This window comes from Ceratotherium simum, chromosome 6 (genome assembly GCF_057802395.1).
Source record: "Ceratotherium simum simum isolate JZ-2026a chromosome 6, ASM5780239v1, whole genome shotgun sequence".
NCBI classification, from domain to species: Eukaryota; Metazoa; Chordata; class Mammalia; order Perissodactyla; family Rhinocerotidae; genus Ceratotherium; species Ceratotherium simum.
Genome location: NC_141905.1, coordinates 58,189,064 through 58,206,027, shown reverse-complemented (window position 1 = coordinate 58,206,027; position 16,964 = coordinate 58,189,064). Strand labels below are relative to the sequence as shown.

Sequence of the window (16,964 nt, the reverse complement as noted above, 5' to 3'; positions counted from 1 at the left end):
ATAACGGTCCCCAAAGATGTCTACATCATAATCCCTGGAACCTGTGAATATATTACCTTCCAGGGTAAAAGGGACTTTGCTGATGTGATTAAATTAAGGATCTTGAGATGGGAGATGATCCTGGATTATCTGGGTGGGCCCAGCATAATCACAAGGGTGCCTCTAAGAGGGAGGCAGGAGGGTCAGAGTCAGTAGCAGGAAATATGTGAGGACAGAAGCAAGAGGTGATGTGAGGAAGGGGCCACAAGCCAAAGAATGTAGGCAGTCTCTAGACGCTGAACAAGGCGAGGAGATGGATTCTCTCCTAGAGCCTCCAGAAAGGAATACAGCCCTGCCAACACCTTCACTTTAACCCAATGAGACTGATTTTGGACATCTCATCTCCAGAACTGTAAGATAATAAATCTGTGTTGTTTTAAGCCACTAAGCATGTAGTAATATGTTGTAGCAGCAGCAGCAGGAAATACTACAGTCCTCATAGAATTCGGAGGCTACTGCAGAGGCCAAGACATGAGAGGAAGCAGGCCTGGCCCGAGGCGGAGGGCGCAGAGGGAGCAAGGTCGTGGGGGACCCGTGGGCTCAAGCCTCGGAGAATGGTCTTGTGAATGGAGTGAAGTTGGGAGGGTGACTGATCCCGGAGGAGAAGCCGTGAAGTTGGCGTTTGCCTGTTTTGTTTGAATTGCCAATAAACAGCTATGTGAAAAAGTACGAGGTAGGAATAGGGCTGGTTACTCTGAAGAGTGTTCAGGCTGGAGAGACAGTCGGGAGGGCCTCCTGGGGAAACAGTTGAGGACAGTGGAGCAGAAACTTCAACAGGAATAAGAATCTCCGGGGAAGTTGGTATAAAATGCAGATTCACAGGCCTATCCCAGAGATGCTGACTCAGCAGGTCTTTAGCAAAGACCATTCAGGTGATCCCGATGCGGGAGGTGCTGAGAAACCAATCTGAGAAACACTGCTTGGTGCTGGGCTCTCCTGGTGAGGAAAGTCCGTCCTTCCGAGACTCACAAGGATTGTCTTTGGCGCCTGCCCCCATTAGGAGGGCAGGAGGAGGGGAAGGCGACAAGGGAGGAGGTGGGGGAGTGGCAGGAGGGGGTCCTGCCCTGTGTCGTGCGCAGGGGAGCACTGGCTGAACGTTTGTGGATTGGAACCTGGGCGAGTAGTTGGTGCCAAAGCCGGAGAAGGAGTTTGGAGATGGGGAGGAGGGCTAACAATGTGGAGAGCAGCCAGTCTGTCGGAGGGTGAGAGCCAAGGAAAGCTTCTGGAACTGTGATGGGGGTCACGGCAAAGCTGGGCAGAACGGTTTCCTGGGAGGATGGAAGGTGGAAGGCAGATGGTTGAGGAGTGAGTAGGTGGTGAGGAAGTTTTCCGGAGGAGAGAGCGCAGGAGCTCCGAGGGGGAGTGAGTTGTTTGCAGTGTAGGGGAGGTGGACTGGAGTCCCACTGCGGGCAGAGGGTGGGAGGCCATGGAGGGGGTGGCCGGCGATTGTGGGAAGGAGGAGCCATAGCCCTTGGAGTTGGGGGAGACAACCAGAGAAGATGCCCTGTGACAGGTCAGAGAAGAACTGAGACACAGAGCAGGGAAGAGGGAGTTGTGATGGTGCTGGTGGTCACCATTTAGAGCCCCCCAACCTTGTGCCAGGCTCAGAGCCAGATGCCTTACCCACGTCCGCCCTTTTACTCTTCATAGCAGTCCCGGGACAAAGGTATTACTTACCGCTTCTTTGCAGATGAGAAGGTTCAGAGAGGTGGAGTCATCTGCTCAGGGTCAAATAGCAGGCTAGTAAGTGGCGCTGAGGGTCCCTGAGTCTTGAGGCTCTGAGACGTGTTTGTGTTTAGTTCTTAAACTTGACTACCGCTCCACACATCTTAATAAGGCTTGGCTTCTTTCATTCATTCATTCATTCATTCACTCATTCAATCATTCATCAGACATTCATTGAGCATCTACAAAACCCCTGTCAGGCTTAGCACTGGGGCCATAAAGGCAAATTGGCCACAACTGATTTCTGCCTACACGTTTGCGGGGTGGACCCAAGTTGCAGGCTGGCAGGGAGGGGGTGTCCGGCCCGGAGGTAGGGTGGTGAGCAGCGTTGAGGGATGCAGGGAGGTGGTGTTGCAGATAGAGGTCAGTGTCAGGAAGTTAGCTGGTGGGCAGCCTCTTGGGGGCCTGGGGTGGGCAGCGAGTAGAGAGCCAGCTGGCAGGCAATGGACATGGAGGCCTGGTGGCTGACAGCGGGCCCCTGACTGCAGGGTGGTGGTTTTGGGGTGGGCTCCAGATCTGGGAAGCGGATTGGCAAGAGCAAATCTGGGCCTCAGTAGTGAAGGGACTGGGGTGCAATTCGGGTCTCAGAACAGAATACACCAGAGTTGGGGTTAAGAGCTGGGCTCTGACCACTTCACACCCATCAGAATGGCTACTGTAAAAAAAAACACGCACTGGTGAGGATGTGGAGAAATTGGAAGCCTTGCGCACTGTTTCTGGGAATGTAAAGTGGTGCAGCCACTATGGAAAACAGTATGATGATTCCTCAAAAAATTAGTCATAATCCAGCAATTCCACTTCTAGGTATATGCCCCAAAGAAGTGAAAGCAGGGTCTCAAAGATATTTGTACATCCACATTCACAGCATTATTCACAATAGCTAAAGGGTGGAAGCAACCCAAGTGTCCATTGACGGATGAATGGGTAAACAAATATGGTATATACATACAATGGAATATTATTCAGCCTTAAAAAGCAGGGAAATTCTGACACCTGCTACCATGTGGATGAACCTTGAGGACATTACGCTAAATAAAAATAAACCAGTCACAAAAGGACAAATACTGTATGATTCCATGCATGTGAGGTATGTGGAGTAGTCAAAATCATAGAGACAGAAAGCGGAATGGTGGTTGCCGGGGTCAAGGGGGAAGGAGGAAAGGGGAGTTATTGTTTGATGGCTACAGGGTTTCAGTTTTGCAAGATGAAAAAGTTCTGGAGATCTGTTGTACAACAATGCGAATATACTTACCACTACTGAACCGTGCACTTAAAAATGATTAAAATGGTGATTTTATATTGTATATATTTTACTGCAATTAAAAATTAAAAAAAAAAAAAAAGAGGGCCAGCTGCGTGGCATAGTGGTTAAGTGCGCATGCTCTGCTGCTGGCGGCCCGGGTTCGGATCTGGGTGCACACTGACGCACCGCTTGGCAGGCCGTGCTGTGGCGGCGTCCCACATAAAGTGGAGGAAGATGGGCACGGATGTTAGCTCAGGGCCAGTCTTCCCCAGCAAAAAAAGAGGAGGATTGGCATGGATGTTAGCTCAGGGCTGATCTTCCTCACACACACACAAAAAAAGAGCTGGGCTCTGAAGTCAGGCTTGCCAGGGTTCAAGTCTTACCTCTTCAGCTTACTTACCAGCTAGTTGATCTTAAACAAGTTACTTAAATTCTTTGTATCTCGGTTTCCTCATCTGTAAATTGAGACTGATAATGAACTTTCAGCCGGGTGCTACTATGAGGCTTAAACGAACTGGCTGGGTTGTGCTAGTTCGTATGGCTATTGCTGTTGCTCAAGCCAGGGAGACGGGACGGGTCCCCAGGAGCCCAGGCAGAGCAGGATCTGTGGGAAATCTGCCCTGGTGCGGCACCCCAACTATTCACCCTTGGGGCCTCTTGACTCGTCACATGGTGGAGGGCAGTCCCAGCACTGGGGTTGGTGCCAGGCCTGTGGGCTCCGCTGAGGCGTTGGAGGAGCCTCTGGATCATGACCCCCCGAGGCTTGAGACTGTGAGGAAGGCTTGGTTGGCTGACGGAGCGTGTGCCAGGCCTCGGCCTTCATGTGCCAGCAGTAGCCGGGCTCAGTGGCAGGATTGCTCAGTCAGCTTCTGTTTAGTGAGCACCTACTTTGTGCCAGGCCCCCTCACGGGTGCTGGACATATAGCAGTGAGCAAACCAGATGTGGCCTCTGCCCCTCACAGCCTGGCAGGGGAGACTGGCCTTTAACAAAGGACCTCATATTGAACATAACTCCAAATCCAAGTTCCAGCCCTGGGGGAGGAGCCAAGTGAACATCTCCTGGGGGAGGCTGGTTTAGAGGAGGAGACATTTACGTTGAAGCCTGAAGGATGTTAGGAGTGAGCCAGCTGTATATGTTGGTAGGCAGGTGAGGAGGAGAGGGCTGTTCTGGGCTGTTCTGGGCTGAGGGAGCAACATGGGCAAAAGCCGTGAGGCAGAAGCACTGATGTATGGAAGGAAGTGGACGAGCAGAGTGGCTGAAGCCCTGGGGGCTGGTATTTTCCTCTGAAAGGAGCTGAGGAGAAATTAGTCTTTTAGCCCGTGCGCTCCGGGAGGTTGTTGATGCAACAGCAGCGTACTCTCCGTGTGGAGCTTTTCTTGGCTGATGTCCATTTGCGGAGAGCATTTCTTAATTAGTGTAGTTTTTTTTTTTTTTTGAGTGGGGGTGCAGGGAAGCATGGAAAACCCACTCAACCCAGTGCTATTTGGAATATGTCAGTTTTAATGTAAATTTATTCATGCATTCAAGAAATACTTACTGAAACATCTATCAGGTGCCATGTATTACTACTGTGTTAGGCCCTAGGGATACAATAATGAGAAAAAACTGACACGGGCTGGCCCCAGGGCGTAGTGGTTGGGTTTGGTGTGTTCTGCTTTGGTGGTCTGGTTCCGTTTGGATTCCGGGTGTCGACTCACGCTGCTCGTCAGCCATGCTGTGGCAGCGACCCACATACAAAATAGAGGAAGATTGGCACAGATGTTAGCTCAGGGCTAATCTTCCTCAAGCAAAAAAAAAAAAAAAAACTGACCCAGTCTATGCCTGTGGGGGCTGAGACGTCTGTCAAGGAAGCCCTCAAATCCGTATAAAATTGCCCCTGATTTGTGCTGCAGAGAAGAGGGCTGGGGAGCTCTGCGGGGCTGTGATAGGGAGGTTTGATCCATTGGAAGGAAAAGTTGGAATTAGTTAGGCAGAGAGGAAGGAGGGTGCATTCCAGGCAGAGAGGATGTTGAGTTCAAAGGCCCAGCCACAGGAGGGAGCAAGTCAGAACGGGGAGCGTGGGGCAGGCCACGTGGGCCTTGTAGCTCACGTTAAGGAGATTTTTGTCTTGATTCCAAGGGCGATGGGGATTCATTGAAGGGCTTAAGTGGGGAGTGACATGATCAGATTTGCATCTTGAAAAGATCACTCTGGCTGTGGCTTGGAGAACAGATTGGAGGGGAGCCAGAGTGAAGGTGGGACGCCTGCTTAGGTGGCTCTGGTGGGCTCCAGGCGCCTTGGTGGAGAGGTGGACACGCAGACGGGCTGGCCTGCAGGTCGGGGTGTTCGGCATCCGGGGGCCCCTCCACTGCTGTCGGGGCGGCGGCTGGGTAGGGAAATTCTTCCTTTAGGCGGTTCTCCCGTCTAACTCTACAGGCGCTCAGCTCCGTGGATTTGGGGCGAGGGTGAAATTTCACAGGACGGGGCCGAGGTGTACGGTTCCCCAGCCCGAGGCCTGTCTAGGTCACAGTCAGAGCGTGCGTGTTTATTTTTGGAGACCCTGTGGGAAGGGATTCAGAGGGCAGCCTGAGCCACCCCATCGCCAGTGCAGGCTTGGGCTGCCCGTGGGAATGTTCTGGGCCCTCAGGGAACCAGCATCAGGAGTGGCTGGAGCTCCGGGCCGAGAAACGCTTGTGAAGTGCGTGGAGCCCCCAGGACACCCCTCAAGGGGCCCAGGGTGTTTATTCCTGCAGCTCTAGGAAATCTGAGGGTTTCTTTCAGTTTATCACAAACACTAAGATGCTGGGGATCAGATTCTTGTTTCCTGAGAGGATTCAAGAAATCCTGGTGTGTTTTTGTTTTTTCCTTGGTAACTTTGCTTCAGGGGATTTTCTTCAGGATCTTTTACCACCGAGGTTTTCCTTTGAGGTTAGGACCACACAGGAACAGATGGAAATCGGGGCCGTTTGCCAGTGGAGTGTGTTTCCTCCTGGGGGAGAAGGATGGTGCAGACTCAGCACTTTGGAAGAGAGAGAACGGTCTCAGGGCATCTTCCCTGGGCCTTAGCGTCCTGGGGCCTGCAGAGTAGCTGGCTCCTCTCGCTCAGTGTGGCCCAGCCAGTCCAGCGCCAGCCTGAGCTGAGCCTGGGACACCACCCTCCTAGTGGAGCAATGGTCTTTGAGGAAAACAACAACAGTAGTCGTAGTAAAAATAATTGCAGCAGTTAATACTGACATAGAGAGCACTTCGGTATGCCAGGCACTGATCTTGGTGCTTTAGAAATAGTAAGTCATTTACTCACCACATCTCTAAGGAGTGGGTACTATTGTTATCCTCATTTTACAAGTGGGGAAACTGAGGCACAGAGAAGTTAAGCTACATGCCCAGGGTCACACAGCTGGTCATGGTGGAGCATGAATTTGAAGCCAGACAGTCTTAGCCATTAAGCCCAAGCTCTTAGCCACTAAGGCCACACTTAGCTTAGCCAGCCGGGGAGCTGCCCTGATCTTGTTGCTTAGGCAGAGCACTGGTCTTATAGGCCCCAGTGTGTCCTATCCAGAGCATCCAGATTGTTCCTCAGCTCTGTCCAAGGCATGACCACTCAGGGTGAGAGGTGAGCTCGACAGGGTCCGGCAACACGAGGCTTCGTGATGTAGGGGAAAGAACGTGGAATCACACTGGCCTGGGTTTGATCCCCTCACCACCACTTGTTAGCTGTGTGGCACTGGACAAATTGCTTCACCAGTCTGTGCCTCAGTTTCCTCATCAGCAAGGTGGGGAGAACACGAGTCACTTCACAGGTTACTGGGAGGGTGAAATGTGATGAAGCGTGCTGGAGTTAGGCTTGGAGCCTGCACACAGTAGGTGCCCAATAAGGGGAATTGGTGGATGTGGGCTCTGGTGGCAAGACCCTCAGGGAGCCCAGGGTTGCTCTGGATCCTGGGTTCTGCCTGAGAAACGAGGCTGGGAACTGCCCCAGAGGGCCCACCCCACTTGCCGCTCTGGCTGCAGAGGTCTTAAGGTCGCACGCAGCAGCTTCTCCCATTTTCCCCAGGTGGCTTGCGGGGAGGGGGGTCTCCATGGCAACACTCAAGGACCACCTGTTGGAGGAATCAGGCACCGGAAAAAAATGACCTCCTTGCCTCCTTCCAGCAGCCTGTGGTGAGGGTTCGAGGGGAAGTGGCTGGGCCAGGTTGGAAACTCGATCCTGGTGAGCTGCCCTGCTGAGGGGGAGACAGCGGGCTACCCAGTGGAGGTCATTCTCTCAGCCTAAGCAGCGATAATGCCTCTGTAAGCTGCAGCCCTCAGACCTGGGAGCCTGATAAGAGCTGCCTCAGGTCTCCCCCGAGAGGAGGCACTTAGCTCCGGGGTTAGAGAGCAAGGCTGATGGAGGGAGGCTGGGGGCTGGGGGGCCTTTGGCCTCCATGGACATTCTTGCCCGGAAGCCACCAGCAGGGCCTCCTGAGAGAGAGGCTGTGTTTGCTCCACTGCCTGCACCATCATCCTCTTCTGCCTCCCTGTCCCAGGTCTTTTCTTGAGCGGGGGTGGCGTGGGGTGCGGGAATTGAGGAGGGGTTGGAATGACTGAGCATTGGCTAAGGAATGCCTCCCGGAGTCTGCACAGTGGAGCCTACTGCAAAAGGGTAAGAAGAGAGGCGGGTAAACATGAGCCATCATCAGAAGTTCCTGTGAGCCCTCCACCGACCCCTGCCCGCTTTATGGGAATTCTATCCTCAGGGACTCCTGAGTTCCATGTTGGGCCCTGCCTCGTTCAGACAAGTCTCAACATTTGTCTTTGCCTCAGTTTTGCTGTCTGTGAAATGGATAATTGTAGTCAATTGACTTATAAACCATGTTTACCATGGTATGAGCAAATGATTGTAAAATTCATCAGATTTTTCATGACCTCTGACTGAGTAATTCTGTTTCTGGGAATGTGTTCCTCCCACACGCCCACCAGGCTTTATGCAGTATTGTTTATAAATGAACAATATCAAAACAGCCCAGCTGTTCCAGTAGCAGGGAATCGGGGACTGCCCCAGTACTGATATATCCAGATGGAGGGGTACTTCATGGACAGTCAGAGTCCTAAGTGGAGCACAAACAGGCTGTCACGTTCTAGAAGGAGGGCATGCCATTTATGTCTCATTCATCCTCGCATCTTCAGAACCTTGCAAAATGCTTTGCAAATAGTAAATCTTCAATAAATATTTGTTGAATTATCCCAACTATATAAAAATTGTATCCAAAGGAAACAGGCTTGAGAGAAAGTATTCCAGAATGTTAACGGGGGTTACTTCTGGTGATGAGTTTATGTATGATTTTTTTTTCTTTATTCTTCAGGAAATTGAAAAAATTCAATAATATGCCTATATTACTTTTATATCTAGATGCAATAACTTGAATATTATGTTGCCTTATAAAAATATAGATGTCTTTTTTAAAAAATTCAAACAACGCAGAAAAGTATCAAAAAGAAACTAAAGTCACCTCAAGTTCCACCACTGAGTAGTTACTGGTATTAATATGCGGCAAACAGCCTCAGCGAGCTGGCTCTGCGCATATACCTGTATCGATGTGCGTGTGTTTTCACATCAGCAGGCTCATGGAGTACATGTCTTTTGACACTTTTCCCACATCCTGTATCATGAACAGATTTCTCTGTCAGTACAAATTGATGATTTTAAATGGCTGCATAGTATTCGGTTTCATGGATGTGCTGCGAGTCGACTAAGCAATGCTCCGTTGATGTCCATTTAACATTTTTGCTCTTATAATCAATGCTGACATATCTTTCTATAGTCATGTGGTGCATAACGACGTTTTGGTCAACAACGGACCACATATATGACGGAAGTCCCATAAGATTAGTGCCAAATAGCTTAGGTGTGTAGTAGGCTGTACCATGCAGGTTTGTGTAAGTACACTCTACGATGTTGGCACAATGAAGAAATCACCTAATGACGCGTTTATCAGAATGTATCCCCGTCGCAAAGCAATGTATGACTATAATCAAAAAAATAAGACAACCAGAAATTCCTTGTGGTTTTAGGTTTTGGGATGAAAATTTCAGCAGGATGGCCCAAAGGAAACCAGCCCTGCTTGTGGAGGGAAACAATTTTAAGGGCTTCGTGATGACATTCTCAATGTTTGAAGAATGGTCATGTTGCAGAAGGAGCAGATTGGGGTGCAACACAAGGGAGGCTCAGAGGGGGCTGTTTCAGGAAAGAATATTTAGTTCAACAAAAAAAGACCTTCACCTTGAAAAGAGCCTGCCTCCCACGAGAAGGTGTCTCACAGCATTTAGGCCAGAAAGCGGCTCAGTCTGGGGGTCTCACCAGTGGCCCTGTCACCTTGGGGAGGCCTCAGGCCCCTCTGAGAGATCCTGTTGGGAAAGAGGTGAGCAGCAGGGAATGAGTCTTTCCAGCTGCTCTGAAGGATCAGAAGCCAGGCCCAGGGGAAGGGCCGAGAGAGAGATGAGTTGAATGAATTATCGGCTTGTCAACTTGGGGAGACAGCTGGCCTGGTGGGAGAAGCCTGGGCCCTAGGATCAGACAGCCATGGTCCAGATCCCTGTTCTGTCATTTACCAGCTGGTGACCTCAGGAAGGCATCTAACCTTTTTGAACCACTCTTTCCTCATCTGTAAGATGGGCACAGTAACTACTTTCCAGCATCTCGTGAGGTTGGACACAAAGCCCAGTACCCAGAGTGTGTGAAAACTAATAACAGATGGTTGTTCTTAGTGGAAGCAACTCTAGAACATCATTAGGCCAAATACTTTTAGGAAAGGACACTTGCTGTTTTTCAAAGTAGCTTGGACTTGGGTTTGGCTGGTGACTGTACCTGGAACCTTTGACCAAAGGTGGGAAGTGAGGAGACTGGGCTGCAGGTGAATATGGGTTGTGTGTGTATGTTGGGATGAGAGCGCTTAGGTTGTTGCCAAGCACTCTGGTGACTGTGACGGTGGTGAGAAAGAGGAGGAGACCGTGTGGCTGTGAACACGGAGCTGCCACAGGGAGACAGGTTAGGTGCGGAGGTGACAGCTGGGTTTGGAGCTTGGTCCGAGTGAGATTCTGCTGTGTGTGGCTCAGTGGAAGAACTTTCTGGGGAGTGGAGTGCCTGACTCCTGGCGTGGCCTGCCTTTCTGAGGCTGCACTAGCTCCCTGGGAAGACGAGTGGCCCCACGGAGGCCAAGTGAGGTTCCCTGGGAGGCTTGGCAGGGAGGGGGTGCCAAACGCCCTCTAAGGTGGTGTCCCTCTAAGGTGGTGTCCATGTCCAAGGTGCCCAGGGGGTGATTGGGAGGGCTGAGGGAGGAGCACATGTGGCCTTGGAAGGGAGGAAGGGCCAGAGGCCAGGGGGGTGTGAGGGGAGGAGCCACCATAGTTGTAGGCCCTGGATCTGGACAGTGGGCTCGGCCTCTCTTCCTTGGCCCTGCCCTCCAGCCCCCGCTGCAGGACTGACCTCATGGCAGGCTCCTGCCTAGAGGCCTCACTGGCTCCCTGTCTCTCCTCTGCTTGCTTTCTCAGGCCCTCTGTGATCTGGACCCACTGTGCCCTAACCCTGCTTACCACGGCTCCCAACCCTCAGCCTGTCTCTGCCCCCCACCCCTCCGATACTCCAGGGTGTTCTCCTTCCCTGGAATGTCTGCTCCATCCCTCTTGCTGCAGATCTGCCTTGTTTTTTGGGCCTCAGCTCCAGTCCCACTTCCTCAGTTCCCCTAAATGGCATGGCCCCCCTGCTCTTTCCTACTCAGAATATGGACAGCTCATTGGAGCCAGTGCCACCAGATGATGGCATCGGTATCCCCAGGGGGGCCTTTTCCAAGTGCAGGCCCTGCTCTTTACTTGTTTATGCCTCATGCTGACCCTATGAGGTAGACACAGTTATTATCCCCATTTTATAGATGAGGAAACTGAGGCTCAGTGAGGATTCTACCTGAATAACCTCTCAATTGGCTAGTTTCCAAATTCTTTCCCGTGTGAACGTCTTGTCTCTCCAACGAGACTGAGCTCTTTCAGGGCAAAAGCCGTGTTTTGGGTTTCTGCAGCGCTCCCAGCAGTGAGCCCGTGCCCGGTGAGTTCTTGCTGGTCGGACATCTGCTGCAAAGAGGCCTCAGCTTGTTGGGCCTCGACACAAACTTGGGGTCCAGGGCTTGGCTGGGAAGCTCGCAGCCCCGTTGGCGAGATGACTGGCTTGAGCCCGGTGGAGAGCGAGCCTGGAGCTGAGCCCCTGGCCTGGGGGCCCACCCTGGGCCTCTCACCATTTCCTTCTCTCCTTTCGTCCACCAGGGAGCTCAACGGCAACAACATCACTCGGATCCACAAGAATGACTTTGCGGGGCTCAAGCAGCTGCGGGTGCTGTGAGTACGGGATTCTGCCCCTCGTGCCCTCCCTCCTGCCCCCACCCTCAGCAGTGGCGTTGTGGGTCCTAGGCAGAGCCCTGGCTGTGGGTCGTAGGGTTGCAGGGTTGTAGGCGAGCTGGGCCCCTCCCCTATGGAGTCAGTCTTGGGAAGCCCTGAGTGGGGTAGGGTGGAGGTGATGGTGAGTTCTGCCTCAGGGTGGCCACTGTCTCCCGCACAGCTGAAAACTGGGCGTGGCGTGGGCACCAGTTGTCGCCGCCTAGCGGACCTGGCTGGGCAGATGGGGCTGTCTTGTCCGTTGGCTGTCTCCCGGGATCAGGGAAGACCAGGTCTGCTCAGGCTGCCATCACAAAGGACCACAGACTGAGCAGCTTAAACGATGAAATTGATTTTCTCACCGTTCTGGAGGCTGGAAGTCTAAGATCAGGCTGCTGGTAGGGCTGGTTTGTGGTGAGGCCTCTCTTGTGTCCTCATGTGGCCTTTCCTCTGTGTGTGCACAGGGAGAGATCTCTGGTGTCTCTTTATCTTATAAGGACACTGATCCTATCAGATTAGGGCCCCACCCTTACAACCTCATTTAACCTTAATTACCTCCCTAAAGGCCCTATCTCCAAATACAGTCACAATGGGGGTTAGAGCTTCAACATATGAATTTTTGGGGGACACAAGTCAGTCCACAACAGTCTCCATAGTTCTTCTGAACCTGTGCCCCAGAGAGACTCTCCAGCAAGGCCACAGTCCCCTGGCTTGAGAGCAAGGGGAGTCCGGGCAGTTGAGGACAGAGGTGACTCCTCTCGGGTACTTGACAGTTGCAATATTGGAAGTGGTGGGTATGGCTCTTTTGGGCTTGGCTACTAGCCAGCAAAGGAGCCGTCCACGGCATGTGTCTTGTCAGGCTGGGCAGGGGTGGGAAGTGAGGGGAAGGCGTGGATCCCTTCATCCTCTCCTGCTCTCCTGATATGGGGGTGAAGAGGCAGCCTGGCATGCATGCATGCATGCATTCTGATGCAGGAATGGCTCAGCTCACAAACTCAGGTGTGCAGGGAAGAATCACATTTCTTTATTTTCTCTGCATCTACTCAGTTTTAACTCTGAGCCCCCATCCCACCCGGCTGGCAGGAAATTCAACATCAGACAATCATAGGATCCCTCACACTCTACTCCCAGAGTAGTACAAGGGTCCTGGGGCCTCAGTTCTTTCAGAACTACTGACTTTGTAGTTTTCAAAGTCTTGGGGGGAGCTGGGGGACCTTGTGGCCGATCCTTTCGCTGGTCATAGCTGTCAATTGCTGAGCAGGGTCTCTGCTGCTCCAGAACCCGCTGACCTCTGACCCCTTTCCAGGCTCCAGGAATCTCTTCTGAGTCTGGGGAAGCCCTCCCTCCTGGCATTCCGCCTGCACCCACTCCCACCCCCACCCCCCTCTGGCCTCCAGGCCTCCAGCAAGAGCTCCTCAACAGTGCAGGCTTTTGGAAGCAAAGCAGAGGAAGAGAAGTGTCTAGTGGCAGCTTCTACCCTCTGCCCTGCCCCACACCTTGTCTGAGGCGCTTGCGGGAGCACACAAGCCATCTGCTTCAGAGTGGAGAGCAGAAAACGCAGGGAGAAAAGCATACTTGATGATCTCAAAAATTACCATGCAACAAGCGATCTGTTGGTGAAAAATGCTGCCCCCCAGCCGGACACTCTGGGTTTCAGGGCGCGTTGGCCGTGAGGAGGTGCAGAGTCCCACGGAGCCAGGTGGTTCAGTTGGCAGCAGATGGGGCCAGGTGGAGTGGGGGTGCAGGCAGAGGGGGTGTCGTCTGCCAACCGCAGAGTGTGTTTGCTGCGTGTGTGGGCTTTGCCTAGTTGGCACCATCTCCCCTCTCCCCATTACTGGCCGATCCCTCCTGCTCTGCCTGTTGGATACGCGCCCTCTGGGCCAAAGCAGGGCACGTGTGCCAGCAGTCCAGAGCCGGCCCCTGCTGCCTGCTGCCTGCTGCCCGCTGCCTGGGTCTGGGCATCCCTGAGCATGCCTTTGGAGCGCTGACCTGGTGCTCTGGTGCCCCGCGGGCTTCTGCCATGCAGGTGGCTTCAGAGGGGTCAGCATGGGGCTGGGGCCGGAAGCACGTCTTACCATTAGGGCTGGGTGTGCTGTGGAGCCCTTGCCGGGGAATTTACAAAGTTGTGAGAAAATTTTGTTGGCTTGGGCCGGGACGTGGGTCTGTGTGCATCTCGGGCACTGCTCCTGTTTCACTCCCTCATACCAGCTGTTTCTACGAGTCCTTGTCCAACATCCTGTAGCTGTCCCTGTCTCTTTGCTTCCCAGGCAGCTGATGGAGAACCAGATTGGAGTGGTGGAACGGGGGGCTTTCGACGACATGAAGGAGCTGGAGCGGCTGTGAGTACCCGCGGGCGCAGGCTCAGGGGGGCGGTGGGGGCTGGTGCTGAGGGGACGCGAGCAGCTGAGCCTGGCCTCAAGGAGGGGCTACTCAGGGACAGGACTACACGCCCAGCCTGCCTCCCGCCTGCTGAGGGGAGCCGGGGGCAGCCGCAGCTGTGGAAGCAGTCACAGAGTCATCGTGAGATGACGGCAAAGAGAAAGCTGGAGAGCATCCTCACCCCACATTCTAAATGCAGCTGTCTTTGTTGTTTTTTCCCTGAAAATACTTTATGGCAAAAAATCCACACAGTACAGAGGAAATGAAATTTCCTCCTATAATCTCATACCCGGAGCATAACCACTGTGCATTGATTCGTTTGGCCTCAAAAGAAGCATTGGCATGCCGAGGGGCCCGTCAGGAAAGCCCAGGGCCACCTGTGGAGCCCTGTCTTGGTGCCTGGGGCCACAGCACAGAACTGGAAGGTGGTGGCATGCTTCTGATTTGCATGGTTTGTATGGTTTTTTCCTTACAGGGCTTTCAAGTTTGAAAATGGGTCTTGATCAATTTTTGCATTTCAGATTGGCAATAATGGAAAACGAGGAATGAGGTATAGATGAGGAGGGGATGGGCACTCACATTCACGGGGGTCACTGATCTTATTTTTCTGCTTTGGTTTGGCTGTTGGTGTCAAGAGTCCTAAAGTTCATGCCCTTTGAACCGGAAGTCCATTTTATTTTAAGGAAATAATCAGAGACATGGCTAAAAATTTATATATCAGGATATTCATTGCACATTATTTAAATATAATAAAAAAAGTTGGAAACAGCCATTCTGGTGGAGATATAAGATATAAAATCACTTTTTTTTTTTTTGCTGAGGAAGATTCACCCTGAGCTAAAATCTATACCACTCTTCCTCTATTTTTTAGTATGTGGGCTGCCAGCACAGCATGGCTGTTAACAGAGCAGTGTAGGTCTGTGCCCAGGAACTAAACCCAGGCCACCGAAGCAGAGTGTGCTGAACTTAACCACTAGGTCACCAGGGCTGGCCCTAGAATCACATTTTTGAAGAACTATTAAGGCCATGGGAATGTGCTCAGAATATAACGTTAAGTGGAAAAGGCAGGAAGTGACGTTTGTGTAAATAGAACCAACTGATATGTGTACAGAATACAGGAGGAGGAAAATAACTGAGAATACTAATTCTCATTACATTGAGTGGTGGGATAACAGGTAACTAATTTTACTCTTTGTGCTTTTCATTTTTGTGGATTTTCTTACAATGAGTTTATAATTATAATTATAGCTTCTATTGACTGCCTTCCTCTATGCCAGACACCAAGATAAGCTCTCTGCCCCCCAATATCTCATTTAATCCTTACAACAACACTGTAGTCAGTGGTATCTTACAGGTGAGAAGTGGAGGTGCACAGAAGTTAAGGCACTTGCCTTATTAAGTGACTATTAAGTGATTAAGTGCAAAAGAGGGGATTAGAATCTGGAACATTCTACCTCCACAGCCTGAGCTCTTAATGACTACGACCTAATACCTCACATTTCTCTGTTATATCAAGGAAAATGAGGTATTAAATAAAAGGGAAAGAATACGGTTGTCTCATTGCCTTCCTGCAGCCTGGAGGAAAATCAAGGTGATCTTTCTTTGGCATTCCTCATCCAGGCCTAAAACGGAGTGATGAGGGGCTCCATTAGTCTTGTGTTTATTTTCTTTAAAAGGCTCAGAGCAAAATACATATTCATGTTCTGGCTATGAGGGGCCAATGTGGATCTAACCCATTCCTGCTCCAGTGCTGGGGCTGACACGCCCTGGGAGAGGAGAAGAGGTGGGTGGGGGTCTAGACATGACCCAGGTGGGGCCTGTGTCACGCCTGCTGCTGCCAGCCAAGGCTAGGCAGGGCCTTCATTTTTTTTTTTTTTTTTTTGGTGAGGAAGATCCGCCCTGAGCTAACGTCTATGCCAATCTTCCTCTATTTTGTATGTGGGACACCACTACAGCATGGCCTGATGAGTGGTGTGTAGGTCTGTGCCCAGGATCTGAACCTGTGAACCCTGGGCCACAGAAGCAGAGTGCGTCAACTTAACCACTATGCCACTGGGCGGCCCCCAGGGCCCTCCTTTTTGAGTCGTGCCTTGTCACTGCAGACTTTGTCCCTTCTCCAGTTTGTCCCTTTTATAGTTTCTTTCTTCCAGGGTGGGTCATCAGCAACTTCACAGTGGGTGGTTATTTTTGGGGCGTGTGACTGCTCTGGTGCCCGGTGCTCGCTGTGGATGGCTGGCACCCTCTCCTCTGCCTTGTCGGAGACCAGTGGCAGATCAGTTAATCGTAAAAGTTGGATAAAGTGGGGAGTCATAAGCACCATACGTGCTCTAAACATTTCATTTTAAGTTAAAACGTATAAATGTGCATTTATTGACCTTCTCCCTCCCCCTCACATTTTTCTCCCCCAAGGCCTTTCTTTTTAGCATGAGATGCTGATTGGGGTTCTGTATTGTTTTCCGTTCCTAAACCACACATGTATACTTTGCCTATGATTTTTGGATTTGGTTTCTTTAAGGTAGAGTGAAATTTTTAAAAGGCCCTTGGAAGCATTCTGGGTGGAGAATTCTGAATTTCTTTTATGACCCTCCTGCCCTTCAGTCTTACTTCATCGAACAGTCCTTTAATCGCCCACTTTCCTTTTATTGACTGTTTGCAAAACATTCAACTTAGTTTTCATAGAGACAGCTTTCTCTTTTCACACTAGTATTTTGTTCATTTATGTAATAGTTAATTAAATTATATAATTATAATTGTAAGTACCTCTGGCATAAACAGGTTTGGGAACAGACATAACTGGTTCTTGTAAGCAGCTACAAACTTGAGTACAGAAGCAGAAGTGTGCAGTCCTGCCACCATGAGGATTGGCGTGCCGTGGGCATTGGTGGATCTGATGTTGGGAGGGAGTGGAGTGCTCAATCACCCTGAGCCAGCTGAGTGGGAGTCAGTGTGTCACATGGAGGCAGCCAGGATGGGGAGCTGGGAAAGGCAGGCTTTACAACCCCGCCTCTACGACCTGACCTGGCGGTGACTTGGGTGAGTCACTCACCTCTGGGCATCCCAGTTTCCTCATCTATCAAAGAGACAATTTAGCAAAGTCAACACACATACACTGAGCATCCATTTGGAGCTGTGTGCAAGATGGTGGTGATAAACCTTCCCTGTGGGGTTGTTGCCAGGAGGGGAGAGGAGGGGATGTGCATG

The 16,964-nt window shown here is 51.4% G+C and overlaps 1 protein-coding gene across 2 annotated transcripts in view; it reads left to right on the top strand.

Moving 5' to 3' along the window:
- The window catches only part of SLIT1 (slit guidance ligand 1), a 177,466-nt gene that overhangs the window by 10,185 nt on the left and 150,317 nt on the right, over positions 1 to 16,964 (top strand). For both annotated transcript variants that reach the window (XM_004427897.3, XM_087432360.1), the window contains exons 2-3: positions 11,277 to 11,348; positions 13,652 to 13,723. In XM_004427897.3, coding sequence (XP_004427954.2) covers positions 11,277 to 11,348; positions 13,652 to 13,723 — 144 coding nt within the window. The remainder of the gene's footprint in view (positions 1 to 11,276; positions 11,349 to 13,651; positions 13,724 to 16,964) is intronic.